This window comes from Athene cunicularia (genome assembly GCF_003259725.1).
Source record: "Athene cunicularia isolate RWA chromosome 3 unlocalized genomic scaffold, athCun1 chr3_part1, whole genome shotgun sequence".
Classification (NCBI taxonomy): Eukaryota; Metazoa; Chordata; class Aves; order Strigiformes; family Strigidae; genus Athene; species Athene cunicularia.
The window spans coordinates 3775372-3795968 of NW_020799097.1; the positions used below are offsets into that span (position 1 = coordinate 3775372).

A 20597-nucleotide genomic window follows, 5' to 3' on the forward strand; every position below is an offset into this window, starting at 1 on the left:
TAAGATGGGTTTAGATAGTATCTCACTCCTAAAAACATTCTCCCAACCTTTTGTTAAAAAATGCAAAGCTGCTGTCAGCAGATTTGTGTACAGACCCCTGCTATTTCTATAGATAACGTGAGAGCTAAACTCACCACTCCATTTCAAATAAACCCAGAAACACACTTTGTGTTGGTTTTTCTTTCCCCCTCACTTTAATCCTTTGCTATTCCAGCCACTGAGATACTTCGATTTCAAGCAAATTTATTAACCCTGTTACAGCAGTCATGTGTATGTTAACATTGCTTATGTTCAGACTAGCAGGTGTGAGTTTATCATGGTCCATGGCAGGGCTCTTAGATCTTCTTGCAATGCAAATAACAATTTAAACTGACAGTCTTTGCTGCTTGAAGGTGAAAGCCCCCTTTTGACTCTGTAAGAGAACTCTAGAGTGACTTATCACTCCAGGCTTTAGAGAGTTTTAGCCCTAGTGAGCCTTGCTGTACTGCATTAAAAAGTTGAGAGATCAACAGGAGAACCTGGCTTTGGTTCTCCAAAGTTTTTATTTCTGTGAGTTTCATTTCAATATCCAGCAGTTGAGTTTGAATACTCAGTGAGGTTGAGTTTGGTGGTGACTAAAAGGGCAGGGAGAGGTTAGGAAGGGAAAAAAAATTAAAGTGAGGGTAAAGTTAGCTGGCTCTTGTGAGGACAGTGAGTGAAGCAGAGATGAAGACTAGAGCATCCTTTTTAAAGCACAATGTCTTAAATTCAAGTCAGCTAAGAATTCTATTGCTGATCTTGGGCTTCAGCTTCTGGGCAATGATCACGAGGGGAAGGCTCGAAGGAAGTCGTGGTAGTTTATCTTGTCTTCTCCACAAGAACATAGGTCAATCAGCTGGGGAAAACAAAACAAAACAAAACAAACAACAAACACCTAAAGAGCTGGAAGAAGCTGCAAATTTGTTTCTTTAGGAGAAAGTGCCCAGAAGTGCTCCTTGTGTGACAGAGCACAAGATCTTACTCCTCTGTGTGGCAAAGTCTACCACTTTAGTAATTCTGAATTACAGGTAACCTTGAATGCTTCTAGATGACATTAATCTATGCAAGGAGAAGAGTTTAAAGTGTTTGAGTTTAATCCTGATTGCCTTCTGAGTATCCCCACGGTGGCAACAGATCCACAAAAAAAAAATAAAGCATGGCCACAGCTCGACAGAGGCCACAGCAAATCTTTCAGAAACCCCCATAGAAATCCGTGCCAAAAGTGAGATGGGGGCAGCATATCTAACAGTTAGTGTTCGCTGGTGTCGCTTTGGTGTGTGCACATGGCATAAAGTGGAGACACAAGATAATTCAGCTCAGCGACAGCCCTACTAATGAGCCAGTTCTGGTATCCGTGCCTGACCCTGCATTGTATTACAGAGCTATAGCCTTTGTGTGCTTAAGGAGAAGAAAGAGGGCTTTTGTTTCTTTAATTGCATAACTAATCTCCTTCTGACACCCAGGGAGATGGAAAAGGTCTAATATCACAGTTCCTTGAAAGGATTCTTCTTCCTTTTGTCGCCTGGAGACAGATTTACTGGGATTGCTGTTGTGTGACTGACAGCTGTGCTCCTCTCCAGTCCAGACAGTAGTTAACTGTCTGCCATATGTTTAATTTATAGCACTGCCACACTTCTGAGGGCTCTGGGCACACCCGTATTAAGATTTCAAGAGAGAAGAGGGATGTTTTCAGTGTATCCTAGATGGGGTCCTAGATGGGGATTCAAACATGGGGGTTTAGCCTCAGTTGTCACAGGTTCTCCACATGCTTTTGAGCGTGACACTTCATCTCCCATTCTTGGAGTGGAAGCAGGAAGGACTGTCACCACATTGGAAATTCCTCAGGGCAGAGTGGTCTCTGATAAGCTCTAGTACAGCAAAGCCCTGGGTGCTAGTCAAAAGCCTTTATTCAGTGCACGTTCAGAGACATAAATACCCTGCCCATGCACCTTTCTAACCATCCTGTGATGCTCACAGTTATGATTTTTTTTTTTTTTTTTCAGTAAGGGAAATAATCCCTTTGGTTTCTAGATTTCTTTAAACTCTGAGTCTGCCTTTACTGGCCACCGATCTACTGCATATCACATTATGCTAAGAAAGCTAAGAAAGCATCCTTGCCAGTCATATTCCTGAAAGGATCCTCCATCCCCACTGCTTTAATTTTTCTCTTCAGTTTCCCCTCCCATTTTCTGCTGTGCAGACTGTGATCTCCATGAGCTGTTGCTCACAGTGCCCAGCAAGCCTCTGGTTTAGTTGTGTTAACCAAGTGGTTATGGTTTTAATTTCTTCTCTTTTTTTTTGTTGGTAAAATACTTAGTTCTCATATCTTCAATTCAGTTGCTGTTAAATCCAGAATGCGTCTAAGCCTTCCTAAGGCTCATTCCCTAAGCACCTCAGTGTCATCTTTACTCAAGCCCAGGTGTTCTCAAGTCATGACAGACACTCGGTAGCTCTGCAGTAGCCTATGCCTGATCTCTATCATGATATACAACCTCTTCTGCTCATCTCAGATCTGAGGTAGTAAGCATTTTCAGGCTTCATATAACAGAGCAGCCAAACAGCTAATCTGGGGGGCAACCTGGGTAATATATCTTCCCTTAGAGGACAGCAATTATCTCCTCCTTTAGGACACAGGCTTACTCCAACAGCTCAGAGGCCTTTACAAATTGGGACTCTCTTGCCCTTTTCTTGAAGCTGTTCCCCTTTGTAGGGTAGAGCAGGTGTTGGTCTCACCTGGCTATAGGAGGGGAATTCAATACACACAGCACCCCTTCCTTCTGACCTTGTTAAGAAGAATGGTGTTGGTTGGTACACCCAAGCTGTCACAAAGGGCTAAGACTTCTGCTTTGTCCAGGATGCCAGAGCCATCCTTGTCACACTGAAGAAACGCCTCCTGAATGTTCTTCTTGTTCAAGTTCTTATGGTTCAGCTCTTCCTGAACCTGCACAATTAATTCATCCAGTTCCTGCTTGTTGGTCTGAAGCATGGGGATGTCACTGTAGAAGAAATGAAAAATGGGACTTCATGTAAGAGCTACTTGGGGCAGCCTTACTGTGACATTTCTGTGCTGGATGTCCACCATGGCTGGCCAGACTCTATTACACAGAATCGCCTAGGTTGGAAAGGACCTTGAAGATCATCCAGTCCAACCATTAACACACACTGACAGTTCCCAACTACACCAGATCCCTCAGCGCTGTGTCAACCCAACTCTTAAACCCCTCCAGGGATGGGGACTCCCCCCCTGCCCTGGGCAGCCCATTTCAATGCCCCAAAACCCCTTCTGGAAAGAAATGCTTCCTGATATCCAGTCTAAACCTTCCCTGGCACAACTTAAGGCCATTCCGTCTTGTCCTATCACTTGTTACTTGGCTCCAGAGACTCATCCCCCCTCTCTGCACCCTCTTGTCAGGGAGTTGCAGAGGGCCAGAAGATCTCGCCTCAGCCTCCTCTTCTCCAGACTGAACCCCCCCAGTTCCCCCAGCCGCTCCCCAGCAGACCTGTGCTCCAGACCCTGCCCCAGCTCCGTTGCCCTTCTCTGGCCACGCTCGAGTCATTCAATGGCCTTTTTGGGGTGAGGGGCCCAAAACTGAACCCCCTCATCAAGGGGCGGCTTCACCAGTGCCGAGCCCAGGGCTCAGATCCCTTCCCTGTCCCTGCTGGCCACGCTATTGTTGACACAAGCCAGGATGCCATTGGCCTTCTTGGCCCCCTGGGCACACTGCTGGCTCCTGTTCAGCCGGCTGTCAATCACCCCCCCAGGTCCCTCTCTGACTGGCAGCTCTCCAGCCACTCCTCCTCAAGCCTGTAGCCCTGCTGGGGGTTGTTGTGGCTGAAGTGAATTTCTGAATACACAGGAGGCTTCTGGGGCACTTGGTCTTTATGGCAAGCTCATCTCAGCTTGGACTTAGAGATGAAGCTCAGTCTCGATCTTGGAGCATTAAGCAAACTATTATCCCTTTGCAGGACATTTCCCCCATACACCTTTTTTTTGGTGCTCTGGGACAAGGAGCGTTTCCTTGTGTGCTCCATACAGCCCCAGGAGGTGTATGCAACTCTACTTTCAAGCAGAGCCCCTGAACTACCATGATACTCACAGACTCCAAAGTGTGTTGTGAGGTAATAGGGTTGTTATTGTGTCATATGGGTCCAGACAGATATAAAAGAGGATGTGGTCTATGCTCAGATGGGCTGATAAGCACAGCCCAAGCAAATGAAAAACAAAAAAAAAAAAGACTCCACCAACCATCCACTGAGCCTGCAAGCATCTAGTGGCTCATGCAGATACTGTTAGCAGCAGCTGTCACAGTTAACTGCTGTGTTTTGGGAAAAGATGACTGTGTCCATCTAGCTGAAAGTATCCCTGCTGCTGAGGCAGAGCTGTCCCACAAGCGGTTTTGGTCAGCAGCAGCTGTGACATTGTATTGTACACACCTGACCCCCTCTGTGTGTGTGCAGACACAGGCTCTTGGAGCTGAACAGCCAGGTGGGCAGCCACCAGACAGCAAGCTGAAGCCCATGGAGGCTGCTGGAAATCCCTTCAGTTGTCAGCCCTGAGTCTCATTTAGCTCCACAACACCATCCTTTGAAGCCTACCTGTTGGCAGTCTCCTTTACCACCTGCCGTGGGCGAAAATGATCCCTCAGGGACTGCAGTGTGGCAGCAGGGAAACTCTCTGCATTGCTCTCCATGTAATTAAGCACATATTCATCAGCGTCAGTGATAACAAACCTGTGGCCAAACACTGGGGAAGAGGCATTAAAGAAAGCAGTGTTACTTGCCTTTCAGCATGGGTAAGTCACTTCATCATCCAGAAGAGAGCATGGTTCCTCTCTTGTGGCTGGGCCTGGGTTTGAGCAAGCTCTGCTGTTTGTTTCAGTCCTTGAAGTGAGAATAGTTTCACTGACTCAAAGGGAGTTTTGCTGCAAGAAAAGCAGCTGCTGAGAGCAAAGGCCCCATGCTTGGGCCTACAATGACTCCCACATTAGCACTGGTGTGTTTCTAAATATTTCAGTATTACATTTATTTTCCTTATAGGATAGATTTATGGCCTTTGCTGCTGGTAGTCATCTGGCATATCTTTAACCCTGGGAATCCTCGCAGGTCCCAAAATGTAAACTGAACACATAGTATGGAGAACAGAGCTCTTTTCCGAATTATGTCAAAGGTCCAAACATTGACAGCAACAGATTTGTATCAGTGTATACCAGCTGGTGATCAAGAAACTCCAATGAGATGAGAAGCAGAAGGAACAGATCTTTCAAGTGAAGGAAGGTATATGCACCGTCCATGCAATAAATGACATCTCAGAGCAGGCACTGAAAATCTACGCTCAAAGTATTGTCAAATTTTACCTTCAACTGTAGAACCGATGGTGAGGTCAGAGGGCTCATAGTATGTGGGATTCTCTGTAGTAGAGCCTGGTTTGGCAACTCTGGTCTTTCCTAAGTATTTGCCTCCAATGATGCCAGAGTTACGGACTGGGGGTTCATAGATGCTGATCATGTCATTGGAGAGGAAATAAGAGAGGATGAAACGACGCTTTCTGTCCTCAGGATTTGGTGATTCCTAGAGGAAAGGTAGTGGCTTTGGAAAAGAACATTTGAACTGGGTTTTTCTTTCCTGGGGTGCTTAGAGAGTAGCTAGTAACCCACTCATAAACACCCACAGCTCATAGCTTTTTTTTTATAGCTGACTAAGCAAAGCACTTGCTGTAGGCCAAAAGCTACAGATATGCTGTCATAGCATGACAAAGCCCTAGAAAGCATTAAATATCTATATTTTAAAGGTTGCTTGCTCTAGTCAGGCTAACAGAAGCAGAATCTGGGCTGCAGTGTCATATTCAGTGTTTCCACAGACTGAGTCATCCAAGAGAAAGGAATATCCCATATGGAATGATTCATCAGAGAGAGAGACTGGCTGTAAAATTCAGTATTAAAGTTCTATTTTTCACTAGAACCACAGAATCATAGAGTGGTTTGGGTTGGAAAGGACCTGAAAGACCATCCAGTCCCACCCCCCTGCCATGGTCAGGGCCACCTTCCACTAGCCCAGGTTGCCCAAAGCCCCGTCCAACCTGGCCTTGAACCCTTCCAGGGAGGGGGCAGCCACAGCTTCTCTGGGCAGCCTGTGCCAGGGCCTCACCCCCCTCACAGGGAAGAATTTCTTCCTTAGATCTAATCTAAATCTCCCCTCTTTCAATTCAAAGCCATTACCCCTCCTCCTATCCCTAAACCCCCTGATAAAAAGTCTCTCTCCACCTTTCCTGCAGCCCCTTTCAGCCCTGGGAGGCCGCTTTAAGGTCTCCCCGGAGCCTTCTCTTCTCCAACTGAACCCCCCAACTCTCTCAGCCTGTCCTCACAGGGGGGTGCTCCAGCTCCCTGAGCATCTTTGTGGCCTCCTCTGGCCCTGCTCAAGCAGGTCCGTGTCCTGCTGTTGGTGCTCCCAGAGCTGGACCCAGCCCTGCAGGGGGGGTCTCACCAGAGCAGAGTAGCGGGGGGAGAATCCCCTCCCTCGCCCTGCTGCCCACACTGCTCTGGATGCAGCCCAGGACACAGTTGGCTTTCTGGGCTTTGAGCGAACATTGCTGGCTCACAGTCTGTTTTCCATCCACTAATACCCCCAGGTCCTTCTCCACAGGGCTGCTCTCAGTAATGAGTGCCTGAGAGAGGTTGGTGCTGCTTCCAGCTCTTAGTCACAGGAAGACACTCCCCTGACACACCGGTAGGTTTACTTGCTTAGTTTAAAATTAAGTGGCTCTGAACTCGTCAACTGTGACCTTTAGGAGCTCCTGCACAATAGGGAAAAGAAATCAGCCCTTAGTCACCCTGAGTGTTTGGAGAAGGCAAGCACCAGGCAGCACAGGAAATGCCATTGCTACTGCTGGATGTGCCAGAGGCTCCTTGCATAAACCAGCTGTAAAGCTGGCACAAAGGCCAGGGCCCGAATGCTGCTGTGGTGGGTGGAAAGCACCATCACTGCAGACTCCCCGGGTTCTGCGCTGGCACTTGGCTGCCCCGCTAGCACAGCCCCTTGCTGGTTGCTGTGGTCAGGACTGGCCTGGAGAAGGACGGGTGCTGGGAGCCAGCAGCAGAGAGACAGAAGCTCACGCTTGTGGCAGCGGTTGAAGGCAGGCAGGGGCACGGTGCCCAGCTGCAGTGCTGTTTCAGTCAGGGCCATCTGTCACGTGCTGATGTCAGTGGGAGTTATTCCATAAATGGCTGTGGTTTTGTAGCATGTCTGTTTTGTACTTTCTGGCCTTGTTTTTTTCTACCTTTGCATGCCACTAATTGTCACAGCAAACACACAGGAACTCAAAGGTATTCCCTAAGGGGGGACTAGTGTTGGCTTGGGGAAGCCTCTTTTTCCACCAGCACAGAGGAGAATTTGCTAACAGCCTTGTCCAAGCAGACTGTTCCTCCCATCCTTCTGACTTTACAACACAAGCTCGCCTTATACCGTCAAGGAAAGCACTTACCAGAGCCACCTGGTATCGCAGCACCTTGTGGTCATTCTCTAGCATCTTAATTATATCTTTCCGGGGAGGCTTTGGAAACAGAGAAAAGCAGTTCTGAAGAGAGTCTTCAAGGACACCAAAACCATTATAGGGAGGAATTACCTGCATCCAGAGGAGAAAATAGCTGAAACTAACAACAAGGCAACATTTGAAGGACAGCTTATCAGAAACTATCTGTTTGGAAAGAAATAAACTGTCACCAGGTAGCAATAGCTGTGACATCCTGCCCAGTAGGGATGCTACCAGCTTGGCCATGTGTTGGACCCCTTACTTACAGAAAATATTTAAGAGAATTAAGAAAATCTGATATTCAGAAAGCCAGGTAATCTCTCTGAATAAAGACACTGTGACTATACTAATAGCTAAACCTTCCTGTGCACAGGAACTCAATCATCTAAATGGTCAGAGTGTTAACCTAACCCTCATCATGTTTGTGGTCTCAACCAGTTAGCACTCCAAACCACTCCTAGGCTCAGTCTGGGAGGTGACAAGGGCTGTGACTGTCCCTGGTAGGCAGTTTGGACTTGGCAATGCTGTTTTGGAGAGTGAGGGAGAGTTTAGTAGTATTGAGTGCAGCCAGACTGTGCCAGTTGGCTTCCCAGTCAAAACCAAACCTTGACACTGTTTGATTTACTAGTATAGACATAACCAGAGTTCTTTCTATCACTATTAGCAAGTGCTTTGTCCTTTACAGTATTAGAAATCAACAGTTTCAGAGGATTTTCATTGTTAAATCAATTATAACCCTCCTTGCTTTGTCTTTTTCAAATTCCTTGCTCTTTTCTTTAAGCTGAACTGGTATACTATACGTTCTTACTAAGCTGAGCCTAATCTTTACTATAAGATCTTACACCAATTGCTTCCTTCCCTCCCTTTGAGAAATTGTTTGCAGTACCCGTGGAACTTCCTCAAGTGATTTCTTCTTTATTTCCACTGGCTGGAAGTCTGTAATGCCAAATTTGTCACGATAGAAGTTTCGTGTGAACTCATCACAGTCATAGATGAAGAAGGTGCGTCCAAGGAGGGTGATAGTTTTGCCAACAGCAAAATCTTTAGCTGTGAACCACTCAAGTACCTCCTGATCAGAGATCTCCAGCACACAGCTTGGGAAGGTCTCTAAGGACAAGGGAATAAAAGGAAAAACAATTCAGTCTGGTAGATGTTAACATTTCCTAGTGAAAGGGATACAAAAGCAAGCTGTATAAATAGCTCCAGGGAGCTGTTGGTACTGCTGTCCTGCCACTGTTTCCTAAAAGATATAGAATTTAGTGCGTATTTAAAGAACTTTTCTTTGGCCAAAAACTGATGACACTTGGAGTATTCTCAGAAAAAATTCTCTAGACTCTCTCTGACACAGCTGCCACACATGTGTCTACTCACCAAGGCACTTTAGCACAGATGTGCTGTCCAATCTAAACTTACTTTTCTTGTCCGCAAAGGTTTTGGGTAAGCGTTGGCGTTTTATCAGTATTGGGAATGGGTCTCTACCATCATTTTGCTTGTAGACTTCCCGAACCTCCACTGTGTCATCTGCCAAGTAGAAATGGATGACGTAAGGCCTATTCTCACCAAAGATGCTGTTAGTGTCATCCCACGCGGCGTAGAAACGAAGGACCTGGGGTGGAGAAAAAAAAAGGCAGAGAAGACAAACGTGGGTGGGAATTACTAATGCTTTGTCCAAATGAAGTGGGTTGAAATGGGATGGGTGATTGAAGGCATCTCATCAATCTTCTCTGTCAGGTACAGAAGAACCAAGCCCTCATACTGTGGGTACTGGGATGAATGAGGCAGCAGTGGGAAGGGCAGCAGGGGCCTGGAGAGCTGGACAGGCCTGGTTTACCTTGATAGCAGCAAATGAGAGAACAGTTTATGCTAAGACAAGAAATTTAGTTCAGTAAGCATGAAGAAAAATGGGGGGGAAGTGATTAAAAGGCAGAAGAAAATAATTGCCCAGAAATGGGTAGGGAAGTGGTATTAAGGGAGTGATTTTTATACTGAAACTTAATAGAGCAAGACAGAATCTTGTTTTGACTCTTACACCTCCTGGAGATTGCATGACCAATTCTTTACTACTCTCATGCTGAGGAAGACTGAGGGGAATACACTTGGCAGTCCTGAGGAGGCTGCATTCACTGCACACCCCATCATACTTCTGCCTAGAGGAAACATCATCTTTTAATGCCACAGAAATCAAACTCCTCAGTTTGTACCTTCCCAAGGTACAGCTCCTGCCCAGTGGACATTGTAGGCAGAGCTGGCCCAGCACAGACTTGAGTCACTGAAGTTAAACTGGCAGTAAAATGTCAGACATAGCCCAGCTTGCATCCACACAGCAAAGCACACAGCTCCCCACAAAACAGGGTAACCATATCCAAAATGGCAACTGGATAGGATCCTGGCCTCTGCTAACAAAGTTTCTGGCCAGGAACTATTTGATTTATAGCTGGCCAGGGACAATATGCAGAACTCAGGTGGTGTCCTGGCCCTGTTTTATTTTCCAGCATAGATGTAGTCTATAGGGTTTCTTACATTGTTGCTAGATGAAAAGAAGATCCAGGGGAGCAGGGAGGAGAGTGTTAGTCAACTAGGGAGAATTCAGTCAGAGCAAGTGGCATTTGTGTTTGTCTGAAATTGTCCACTCTGGCACCTGGCATCAGTGTTTCGGGAAAAGAGGAGTGGATGCAGCGAGTCTGTTCATAATAGAACTGCATCTGGCTGCTAACTTCTCGAGGCAGGTGGCTTATCTCATCCCAACAGAAAGCAAGAGAGAAATGGAGGATCTAGAGTGTAGGCTCTGCAATCCAAAGAGAAGGAGTTTACAAGGCAAAAAGCTCAGCAAAAACATAAAAGGTTTTGTTTCTCACCAAAGCCAAGAAAGGAGCAAATCTGGAGTCTGTTCAGCAGACTGAGATTTTTTAGAATGAGTAAGGTTGCAGACACTCACAAGACTCGTGTTTCAATAACACGTCTAGTCTGTAATGTGGGTGATCACTACCAGCTCTCTCACCTGCTTGTCGTAAGTCAGAAACTGTTTCAGCGGGTCGAAGTCTGAGGGCGTGATGTACTTGCGCACAGGCATCCGACGCAGTTCTGTGTAAGGATCAAAAACCATTTTCTCTGGAGGGTTCAGTTCAAGTCCTTGGCTCTCCAGGAACACCTAGAAAGGTCATCTGAGGTATGAATGCTGCGTAAATTCTGAAGGTAAGAGGTAACTAGAGATGACAGATGGGCTGAGATAAGTGTTGTCAGAATACTGCAAGTTCTTCCCTCACAAACCACCAGGCTGCAGGAATATTAGTTCTATTGCAATAGAAAATACAATAGAAGATGATCAAGATGTTTCTGTTTAAGCTGCTTCTTAGCTTTGTTTGCTTTTTAATTAATCAGAACAATCCTGTCCTCAACTTCCTAACTCAGATTTTAACTGAGCACAGTTTCCTTTGGCCGTAGGGTTTTAAATGGAGGATAACTGTCAGTTGCTCTCTTTTGTGGAAATGAAAAAGATTAAATTAGTGCATAACCACGGGTGTAGTCAGTCTGAATCTGGAAGAGATCTAGGGTTCCCCAATGTGTCAGACAGTGCTACCCACACTAGGCCCACCAAGGCCCTTCAAGACATGAGGATATATGCATGCCAGAGTGGCAGCTTCATTCCATCTTTCAGGAGGAGTACTTTTCCCACAGAAAGAGGGAGATCTGTTTGTTTAGAAAGGTATTTTTTTCTTCTCTCAGATGCATCAACAAACTCTAGGTTATTACTTGTGTACTCACATCAGTCACCCAAAACAAAACAAACAGTCAATGGATTTCTTCCCTTTTTGGCCTTGGGAAATGGCCCGTGAAAACGTTCAGCCCAGGAAGCACCTATGCAAACATCTCCAACAGGCACGTGAGATCACCCTGAAGACTCACAAGGCAGGTTCACACTGTCAGACTCACTATTTTCTGGTCTAGAGGATGCCATTTAATGATAAACAGACTAGTGGCCTTGAGATGTTTGAGATGTAGACCCATGGAGCTCACTTCTTGTTTTCCATCAACAACCCACACTTAACACGAGGACCAGCTCTTCATTTGATGTGAATTGACTTTAACAGTCATCCAGCTCCAGCAGAGCTGGCCCCACATCTTCTCAACAGCCACATATATACCAATATATCAGGAACATTCCTGGGAACTGAAGCCAGTTGGCAAGGCCTGCATCTAAACTCTCTCAGCCTCCAGGAGAGGTTGGCTGCACATAACTCACCTCTTGGGAATGGTTCCTGGAGCATTCTAACTCCTGGACTGCTCCTGAGATTTGCTTAGAAGAATAGTAGTTGACCAGGGCTGAGATTATACAGGGGACAATCTAAAAGGATACCAGTATACTGGTATTTGTTGTTACTTGTTATTGGATTGTTATTATCTTATTTACTGGTATAGAAATAGCCAGAAATAGAAAAGCAGGCAATGAGTAAGCTCTCACAGAAAGGTCAGTTCATACCACAATTCTCAACCCACAGATCATGACTGCTCTTCTGGCTTGGCTGTAGATGAGTGCAGTTACTGAGGGCATTCCCTTCTCCTACTCTTAACAGAGGAGTATTAAGTTAGAAAAGAGTCAGGATCAGTATTTTCCCTCTCACTTATGCACAAAAGGTTTCATCTGGACTCTAAGCAGTTAAACTGGTGTACACATAGCAATGAGCTTAGACCAATTCTGTTCACACAGAAATAAGCTTAGAATTTGTGCTATAAGGAGCATTTCTGAGGACAAAGGATGGGGCAGCCATGGGGCAAAACCACTGAGCAGTTAATGTGCCCTCAGCAAATATACCTTGAACTTCCCATTGATCTGAAGAGAGAGTTCTCCACAAAAAGCAAAATGAAAGATTGCAAACAACCTTATTGTGAAAGCTACAGATGCAGACTATTGGATTCTAAGAGGTCTGTCCATCTGTAATTCCAGGATTCCCTGTGTCAGCGCCCTCTGGACAAGCAACACACCTGTGTGAAAGGGTCACAGTCAACTATGCGGTACGTCCTGCCGTACATGGTGATGTTCATTCCCCGATTCAGATCCTTCCAGTGGTAATGTTCCCCACGGTCATTCTTGGGCACGCGGTGGCGTCTGATAAGTTTGCCTTGAGGAAGACCAGAGTTCTGCACAACGGGCTCTATGACAGACATGGTGTCATCTTCCAAGTAGTAATAGATAGCCACTTGGCGGATCCGGTAATGCTCTTCTGCGGAGAGAGGAACATCTTCCTGGAAATAGGCATCAAACTTCAAAATCTGCCAAAGGGGTAATATAACAAAGGGAGAGAGAAAGAAACAGTCTGAACACCGTGATTAGTCTATCAATACCAATAATTTATTTGTAATTTGCTCTGGCAGTGCAGAATTACTGAACTGTAACCTATAAAATCATCAGTGCCAACTGCAGCCTAATCTGTGACTGGTGGCAGAGGTATCATGAGAGTTTTTATCAAGACCTGCCTTTCCAAGCTTGGTACACAAAACAGGTGTAAAAACTACAGCCTTTTCCCTACTCTTCCTTCATCACCCGCTATTTCACCTACTGCCAGATGCTTGGTTACTGCCAGTAAACTTGTTTTCTGACATACATGGCTTTCTTTACTATTGTCAGCTTTGCAGACTCTGATTTAGGGAAGCTTTTAGGAGATTTTGGTAAAGAGTTCATCCACATCTGTGGATTTTAAAATCTGCATCTGAAGTCACATCTATTCAGCACACACAGAATCACATACAGAATCACACAGAATCATTCAGGTTGGAAAAGACCTCTGGGATCATTGAGTCCAACCCTCAGCCCAACTCTACAAAGTTCTCCCCTACCCCACATCTCCCAACATCTCATCCAAACGACCCTTAAACCCCCCCAGGGATGGGGACTCCCCCCTCCCTGGGCAGCCTGTTCCACTCTCGGACCACTCTTGCTGGGAAACATTTTCTCCTCCTGCCCAGCCTGACCCTCCCCTGGGGCAGTTTCCAGCTGTTCCCTCTTGTCCTGTCCCTGATCCCCTGGGAGCAGAGCCCAGCCCCAGCCCCTCTGCAATGTCCTGTCAGGAGCTGCAGAGAGGGATGAGGGCTCCCCTCAGCCTCCTCCTCCTCACACAGAACACTCCCAGCTCCTTCCCTGGCTCCCCACAGGATTGATTCTCCAGCCCTTCCCCAGCCTCGTTGCCCTCCTCTGCCCTCGCTCCAGCCCCTCCAGATCTCTCTTGTATTGAAGTGCCCAAAACTGGAGACGACCCTCCAGGTGTGATCAGCAAAAACTAATCTGTGCTGGAGAAGCAAGGAGACAAATCAGCCAGTCAATCACACCTCCTGTGCTTGGCAGAAGTAGGAGGAATATTTCCTCCAAGATCATTCAGTGCCCCTAAGAGGATGTAGGTGGCCAATCAGGCCTTGCATACCCAGCCTACATCAGCCCAGAGGCCCGGGTAATTAAGTGATGATAAAGCCAGCAAGTTCCTACCAGACAGAAAAGCGTTTCAAAACGGACCATGACTTCCCCCAGCAGCGCTGGGGCCCCTGCTGCTACTCTGGCTTGAATGAAGGGGCAGAGAAGTGTCGATCAGATTAAACAGCAACATCTCCGTTACTCTGAAGGAACAGCCTCAGGAATTAACACAGCACATCTGTTCCCCAGCCTCTCACAGACGGCCTAAGGCTTGGCTGCAGACTGGCCTTTCTAGGCCTGCCTGGCAGCGTGCAAACCCCTGCACAGGCTCAGGTCTGCCGAGCCTTGCACGCTCCGCAGCGACAGCTCTGTCCATGGCTGCGGCTGCGCTCGCCAGCTTGCAAGTCTGTGCCACTGGCACTCTGAAAATTACGGGTCAGCTCAGGACTGCTCCAAGCAGTCACACAGCTGCCTCCTGGTCCGATACGATCACCAAGATGTAGCGGAGGAAGTACCGATGGAGCAGTACAGGCTGTAACACGCTGCGGTGACAGGCATAAATAGATAGACCACAGTTAAACAGTCTAACAGGGTCCTTGTTGCAGACTGTCTTTTATACTTTAAGCTCAGTTACAATCTCAATATAGTTTTGGAAACACAGAAGGCCAAGTTGTGGTTCACAGGGTTATAAACTGAAGCTTTTCAGAGTTAATCAAACTTCTTTTCCAACGCCTGCTGGAAATGCTCTAGCATAACTTGTGGGGAATGTCTTACATCGTTTACGTATTATAATCCTCCTCCCAAGTAAAGAAAGCTTCTTTCAGTCTGGGGTTCAGCTGTCTCTGACTAAGGGCTATGGCATCTGAAAACTGCTGTACACTGTCCCATGAACCCTGGAGCTGACTGTTTATGTCTCCGAACTTGGCCAGCAATATTCCTGGAATAAGCTTCTTTATACCTTTTTGTCAAAAGCCACGTGTGCTGGAATGAAGCCTGAAGGTGGAGCCCGTTTGGCTGGCCCATAGGTCAGTGTCGGTCTCTGGTTGGATAAGTCATCTAATTCAGCCTGAGAAAGCTGATTCACATAGAGTCGCTCCCTGCCGATCCCCACTGCTGGCAGCCGAGAAAAGGCAAATCCATTTTTGTAGCCCAGTGTCTGGGGCCGATGAAAAGACGTTTTCTGTGGAAGGAAATCCAGCTGTTAAAATACTACATGCACCTAGTAGATACAGCTACCAAAAGCACAGAAAACCAGTGAAAGAGTGTAAAATCCAGAATGCCTCCCCCAGCATTTTAGGATAACCGACTGCAGCAGTTATTTACAATCAGATTTCACACTTAGATCAAGAAGGCTGAAAAAACAGTAAGTGGCTGGAAGAACAAAGCATCAGAGTGAACTCAAATCCTAGCACTGGCACAGACTCGCCAAGTGCTTAAATCACTGAATTTCCCTATTGCCCCCATTCTCAGTACCTAGAATGGGGTGACAGCACTTTATCTGCCCTAGATTTTCTCTCACAAACTCTTTGTTCCCTACTCTGTGTTATGACAGCACAAAGCACCATGGGACCTCACTGTTATTGCCTTACAGTGCTCCCTCAACTATTACACCTTGTGCACCCTCTGTGTTTTCCATCATTATCTGTTTTGTAAACTCTCTCCTGGGGATGATATTCACAGGATTTTCTTCGCTGGGCTAAATCAAGCTCATAGAGCTGCAATTATGAAATGTAGCAAAGCACATCAGCTGTTTCACCATCCCTTTCCACAGCCCATGCAAGGGTCACACATGAAATAACCACAACCACAGTGTAAGACGAGAAGAATTCTATCTTTGTGAGCACTGTATAATGTTGGCTATAGGATTCACCTGCAATTTCTTGCTTTGTTGGTTTAATCTTGGTTTTGAGCTTCTCAGGGCCTTTCACCTGTCTCATGCCAGTTACTGAGCCCTTCTTCAAGCTAAATAATTATCCAGATGGCACAGGAAGGTCCCTGTCTTGCTTAAGACACACAACAAAAAGATGTCAGAGCTGTGAATAGGGCTTGATCTCTGTCAGTCCAGTCCTGTTCTTCACTAGTGATGATTAGGATCAGACCTGAGTGACACCAGGCTCCTTGGCTTGCTGTACAGTCCACCACACCTGGTACCTCACCTGCAGTCCTGAAAGCATTTGAAATAACACATGCCTGGCTGGTCCCACTGAGCTGTCACCACTTAATGCTCCAAAGAAAGCAGAAGAAATTGTGAGTCCCTAATAATAAACCCCCTGACTTTACCTTGACTTTTGCCAAGTAAAATGGAAATGTATGCATTTCCAGCATTGAAGGAACAACCTTCAGCTCCTTTTCCAGACCCAGGCTTGCAATCAGTCCAACCTCAGGCATGTGAACCACTTCTTCTCCACCCCCTCCCTCACTCCTCATGGGTAAACCTCTAATCTTATTTATACCTTCAAGGCCCCACTTGAATTTCACATAGTCGCCCGTTTTCTCTTTAAACTGGTTCTATGGAACTTGCAGTGGACAGAGCAGTCAGGAAAACAGGTTCAGGTAAAGAAAACAAGAGTCTGCTGAAGAAATGTTAACAGAACATCTTACAAACATTAGGCCTGTCACAGAACTGCCATTTTCTTCTGTTAAATAAATACCAAGAGAAAGATGTGGGGAAAATATTCAGGGAAAACCAGGAAATTCATCTTTAAATTGGGCAATATCAGTGTTTCAGAAGCGCACAGGCTTGTAAGGGCGCACAGTTGCCTAAAGAAAACACCTCTCAAATTCACGTCCCAGAGTTGATAGGCTCTCCCAAGTGAGCATGGATGCCAGATAACATCTCACAGTATCAAGTGACTAATGTAAATTTAAAAGGGAAAACCCAGAATGTAAACTCCTAATCTCAGTTGCTGCCAGTCCGTATCTGAAGGAATTCCACTGAATGAAGTCCTTTTACTGAGTCTATAATCCTTCCTACAAATACCATTCCCCCTCCCAGTGCCTGTTCCTCTGTCCCATGAGAACTAAGCAATAACAATATTATTTTCTTTGAACACAGAGGTTTTCTTCAGTACTTCTCAGCATTCACATGGAAAACAAGTATGGGGATGCCCACTTTAGAGACTGGAAAATTGAGGCAAAGTGAGTTGGTAGCACTCACTAGGGCTCACCCTGAGCAACAGTGCAAAGCCACATCTGGAGTCCAGATCTCCTTAAAACATTACCAATAGTTCAATACTTCAAGTTACTCTAAAATAATGATCTGCTCTGCTAAGTCCTGTGGGTGTTTCTTACATACACATAGCGCTGCTGAGGTCAGTGGAAGCAGTCACATGACTAAAGCAGGCAGGATTATACTGATAGAGGAAATAATATTTTGCTGGGGCAGAAATCTGCATTGTAGATTTCCAAGACGTTATAAATGATATTGAGGAAATAATATTATTAAGCTGAGAATAATTCTGAGATAGCCTTTATTAGTGCATGATTGAAAGGATTCGTTATGAGTAAATGACTCCACTTATTACTGAAGAACTCAGTCATCACTAATTTAGCAAATAGTTTGTTCACATTGGAAGGCACCATTAAGACTGGTACAGTGGCAATTTATCCTTGGGTAGCCCCAATCCACACATAAGCAGAATAAAGGAGAGGGTCCTATTTAGGAAAACAGAGAAAACTGGGTTCCCACAAAAGCATCCAGAATGATCTGGATTGGGTTTACCAAAGCCCATCATGACATAGTCCTTCTCAAGAGTACATCATGTCAAGAGCACATCTATCAAACAGATAGTAGTGACAGTACCACCACTGGTCTAAGGAACATAGGACAACTTCCTACAGGAGCACTCGATCCCCTCAGTGTTGTTAAGATCCTTTAGAGGTTCCTCCCCACTCCATCTGAGGCACAATCAAGAGTTATAGAAATTTCTGTTACAAGGATACCTCGGAAATACTGTGGTGTCCTCTAGAATTATCAGAAGCATTGTGCTGGCAGGAGATGGAAAGGAAGCTTTCTTCCTTTGGGACAATTAGCATTCCCATTGGAAGATCAATGGGCATGAGGTCTGCGTCCTGTGAAGTAAATAGGCTCTGTGAGTGACATGGGAAGAGCAGACTGACTGACCCGCAGTGGGGCTCACCATCACCTGAGGATTCACCTAAAGATATACTGGATTGGTTAGGAGTATCTCTCTTCTGTAGAGCACAGTCTAGGGAATGTATCAGGAAGACATGGAAGGGCTTATTCTGGAGGTGTCAGTTTTCAGTAGGAATATCAAGGACAAGGAGTACTGTCCCAAGATAAGTTTTTTTGGGTTTTTTTTTGTTTTTTTTTTTCAGTACAGCATGTTCCATGACAAATGTTAACCTAAAAGTACATGAGGCTCCTTATTCTGGAATACCAGAGCATACTGGGGTCCTGCTCTCCTGATGACCAGACAACTTGGATGTATTGTGAGAGAACAGGGGCAAGGAGGGGCCTCACTCAGAATAGGGAGCCTTATGGAAACGGAGGAGCCTGTTCATAAGGATATTAAGCTCCCGCAAACTGTAAGGAGCTTAATACCTAGGAACAATATAAAATGTTCCCTACAAAAGTCTGGGAGCATTGCATCTGCGGGAAACAGTCAGGATATCGGTTTCTCAAACTGACATTCGTAGCATTGAGCTGAAGTTGAGCAATGGTGTCAAGATTCAATTAGTTCCCCAGGGAGAAGGAAGGTCAGAGCAGTCAGCTGCCCTGAAACAGTACTGGAAGGAACTCAGTATCACTTCTCATCCGTGGTACCGCTTCCTCAAGAGGATGTTGGGAGGATTTGGGGTTATCAGATCCTTAGTGCGTGGGCCATTGGGAATGGGGAAAAGGAGAGGTTGCTTCCTCATTTAGGTGTCAATTCAAGTGAAGAGGATGAGGATGAAACTACTTCTTCCAAGGAACCTGGCAGCAGCTGAGAAGGTCTCACTTCCTTGGGATGGGCCTGGAGGCTGTGGTGGTATCAGTTCTGTGGAGGGATACCACTTCTCTGAAGATTATCAGGTTCTCACACTCCAGACCATTAGTTCCTTGTGGACTATCAAGGATTCTTTTCTCCAGGCAATACCGGGTGAGCATTTGTGGAAGTATCAGAGCTTTGAAGAAGGGGGTACCAGGAGGGTATTAATTGCCTGGGAGATTGGTGACTTTGGGGTGTATCTGTCCCTCTGAGGGTGGTGGGTGGGTCCAGGACATAACTGTATTGGAATGGTGTGGGGGATTAATTCCTGGTGGAGGACTGCTTGAGGTTTGGACAGTGTTGGTTCTCCTGAGTATATCAAATCAGTTGAGGGGCTATAAGGTGAGTTTATGGGTCCTGGTTCAGGGCAGTATCAGAATGAACAGTAGGTTCAGAACACATCCCTTTGGGAAAACTGAGATAGTTCAGAGAAATAGTAGTTTTCCCTGGGGGAATCAGGTTTCAAGGCTGTAAAGTGAGTTTGGGGATACTCCTTCCCTTGGGGTATCACATGAACTGGCAGGGGAACTATTAGATGGATTCAGGGGTGCTGGATGCCCATGGGGTGAGTTTGCAGATAGTAGTTCTGCAGTTATAAAGTTCTGGGGGTCTCAAATGAGGCTGGGAGAACCTACCTCTCCAAAGGTATCAGGACAGTTTTGGGGGTTATCAGATGGGTGCAAGATGCAATGGGTTCCCTGGGGACAAGATTAAGAGTACCAAGTTCCCTGGAGGGTGGGCTCAGAGATAGCTGGTCCCCTGGTAACAGGCTTTCAGTGACATTGGGAGAATTTAGGGAGAACCATGTCAGCTGTGGGTGGGGTCAAGGGATACCAGGTGGGTTCAGAGAGCTCAAGTCTCCCAGAAGAGAGTTCAGCAGATTATTTGTTGGCTTTGGGAAGTACCAAGTACCCTGGGGGAGAGTTCAGCGGGTGCTAGGTCTGCTGGGGAGCATCAGATGAATTTACAGGGCACCAGGTCCCTTGGGGATCATTTCATAGGTTACCAGGTCCCCTGAAGGGTGTCTGGTGAGTTTGAGGGGTACCAGGTTCCGAGGACATGGGTTCCCAAGACACCAAGTCCCCTCAGGGATTATTAGGTGAATTCGGGAGGTACCAGGCTTCACAAAGGAATTAGGGAGTGGTCTGAGGGAACAGGTGGTTCCTTTAGGGTGGTTTAGGATGTAATATGTCCCTATGAGGGAATATTAGGTGAGTTTGGGGGTTTAGGTTAGTTTAGGAGCAACAGGTCTCCTGAGGAGTTAGAGGAGGATCTGAGGGAGCACCAAGTTCCCAGGGGGTGTCTTCAGTGGCTACCAGGTCCCTCGGCAGATCCAGACAGGGTACAAGTCACTGACGAGTCCCTGGAGCAGGGGTGGGGGTAGAGGCCCAAACCTCTGGTAGAGGCTTCTCTGGGGGGCCCCGCTAGGCCGGGACAGACCGGGCTTGGGGGTGCCCCGGGGGAAAGGGGGCGGGGGATCCCCGGGAGGCAGGGTTCACCGGACGGCTGCGCTCACCATGGCGTCCCTGAAGGCGCAGCCCGGGAGGAAGGGCAGGCCCGGCTCCCGCCCCAGGCTCATGGCGGTGCAGCCGCTCCCTCCCCCGGCTCCGGTGACGCTGTCTCCATGGCAACCGCCGGCCCGCCCAGTGCGCAGGCTCGCCGG

General features: G+C 46.6%; 1 protein-coding gene across 4 annotated transcripts; it reads right to left on the reverse strand.

Annotated features, from left to right (window-relative positions):
* Positions 1–545: 545 nt before the first annotated feature.
* Positions 546–20566, reverse strand: EFHC1 (EF-hand domain containing 1). 4 transcript variants are annotated; one of them, XM_026846226.1, is made up of 11 exons: positions 20451–20566; positions 14902–15123; positions 12524–12811; positions 10542–10691; positions 9104–9149; positions 8430–8650; positions 7496–7636; positions 5373–5586; positions 4615–4762; positions 2801–3014; positions 546–874 (listed from the first exon to the last, which is right to left on the reverse strand). In XM_026846226.1, the coding sequence occupies exons 1-11, from the start codon at positions 20511–20513 to the stop codon at positions 803–805; spliced, it is 1779 nt and encodes a 592-aa protein (XP_026702027.1). In that variant the 5' UTR covers positions 20514–20566; the 3' UTR covers positions 546–802. The 4 variants fall into 4 exon arrangements, with proteins under 4 accessions (XP_026702027.1, XP_026702026.1, XP_026702025.1 ...); XM_026846225.1 differs by having other exon boundaries at positions 4642–4762; positions 8957–9149; XM_026846224.1 differs by having other exon boundaries at positions 8957–9149.
* Positions 20567–20597: the final 31 nt, after the last annotated feature.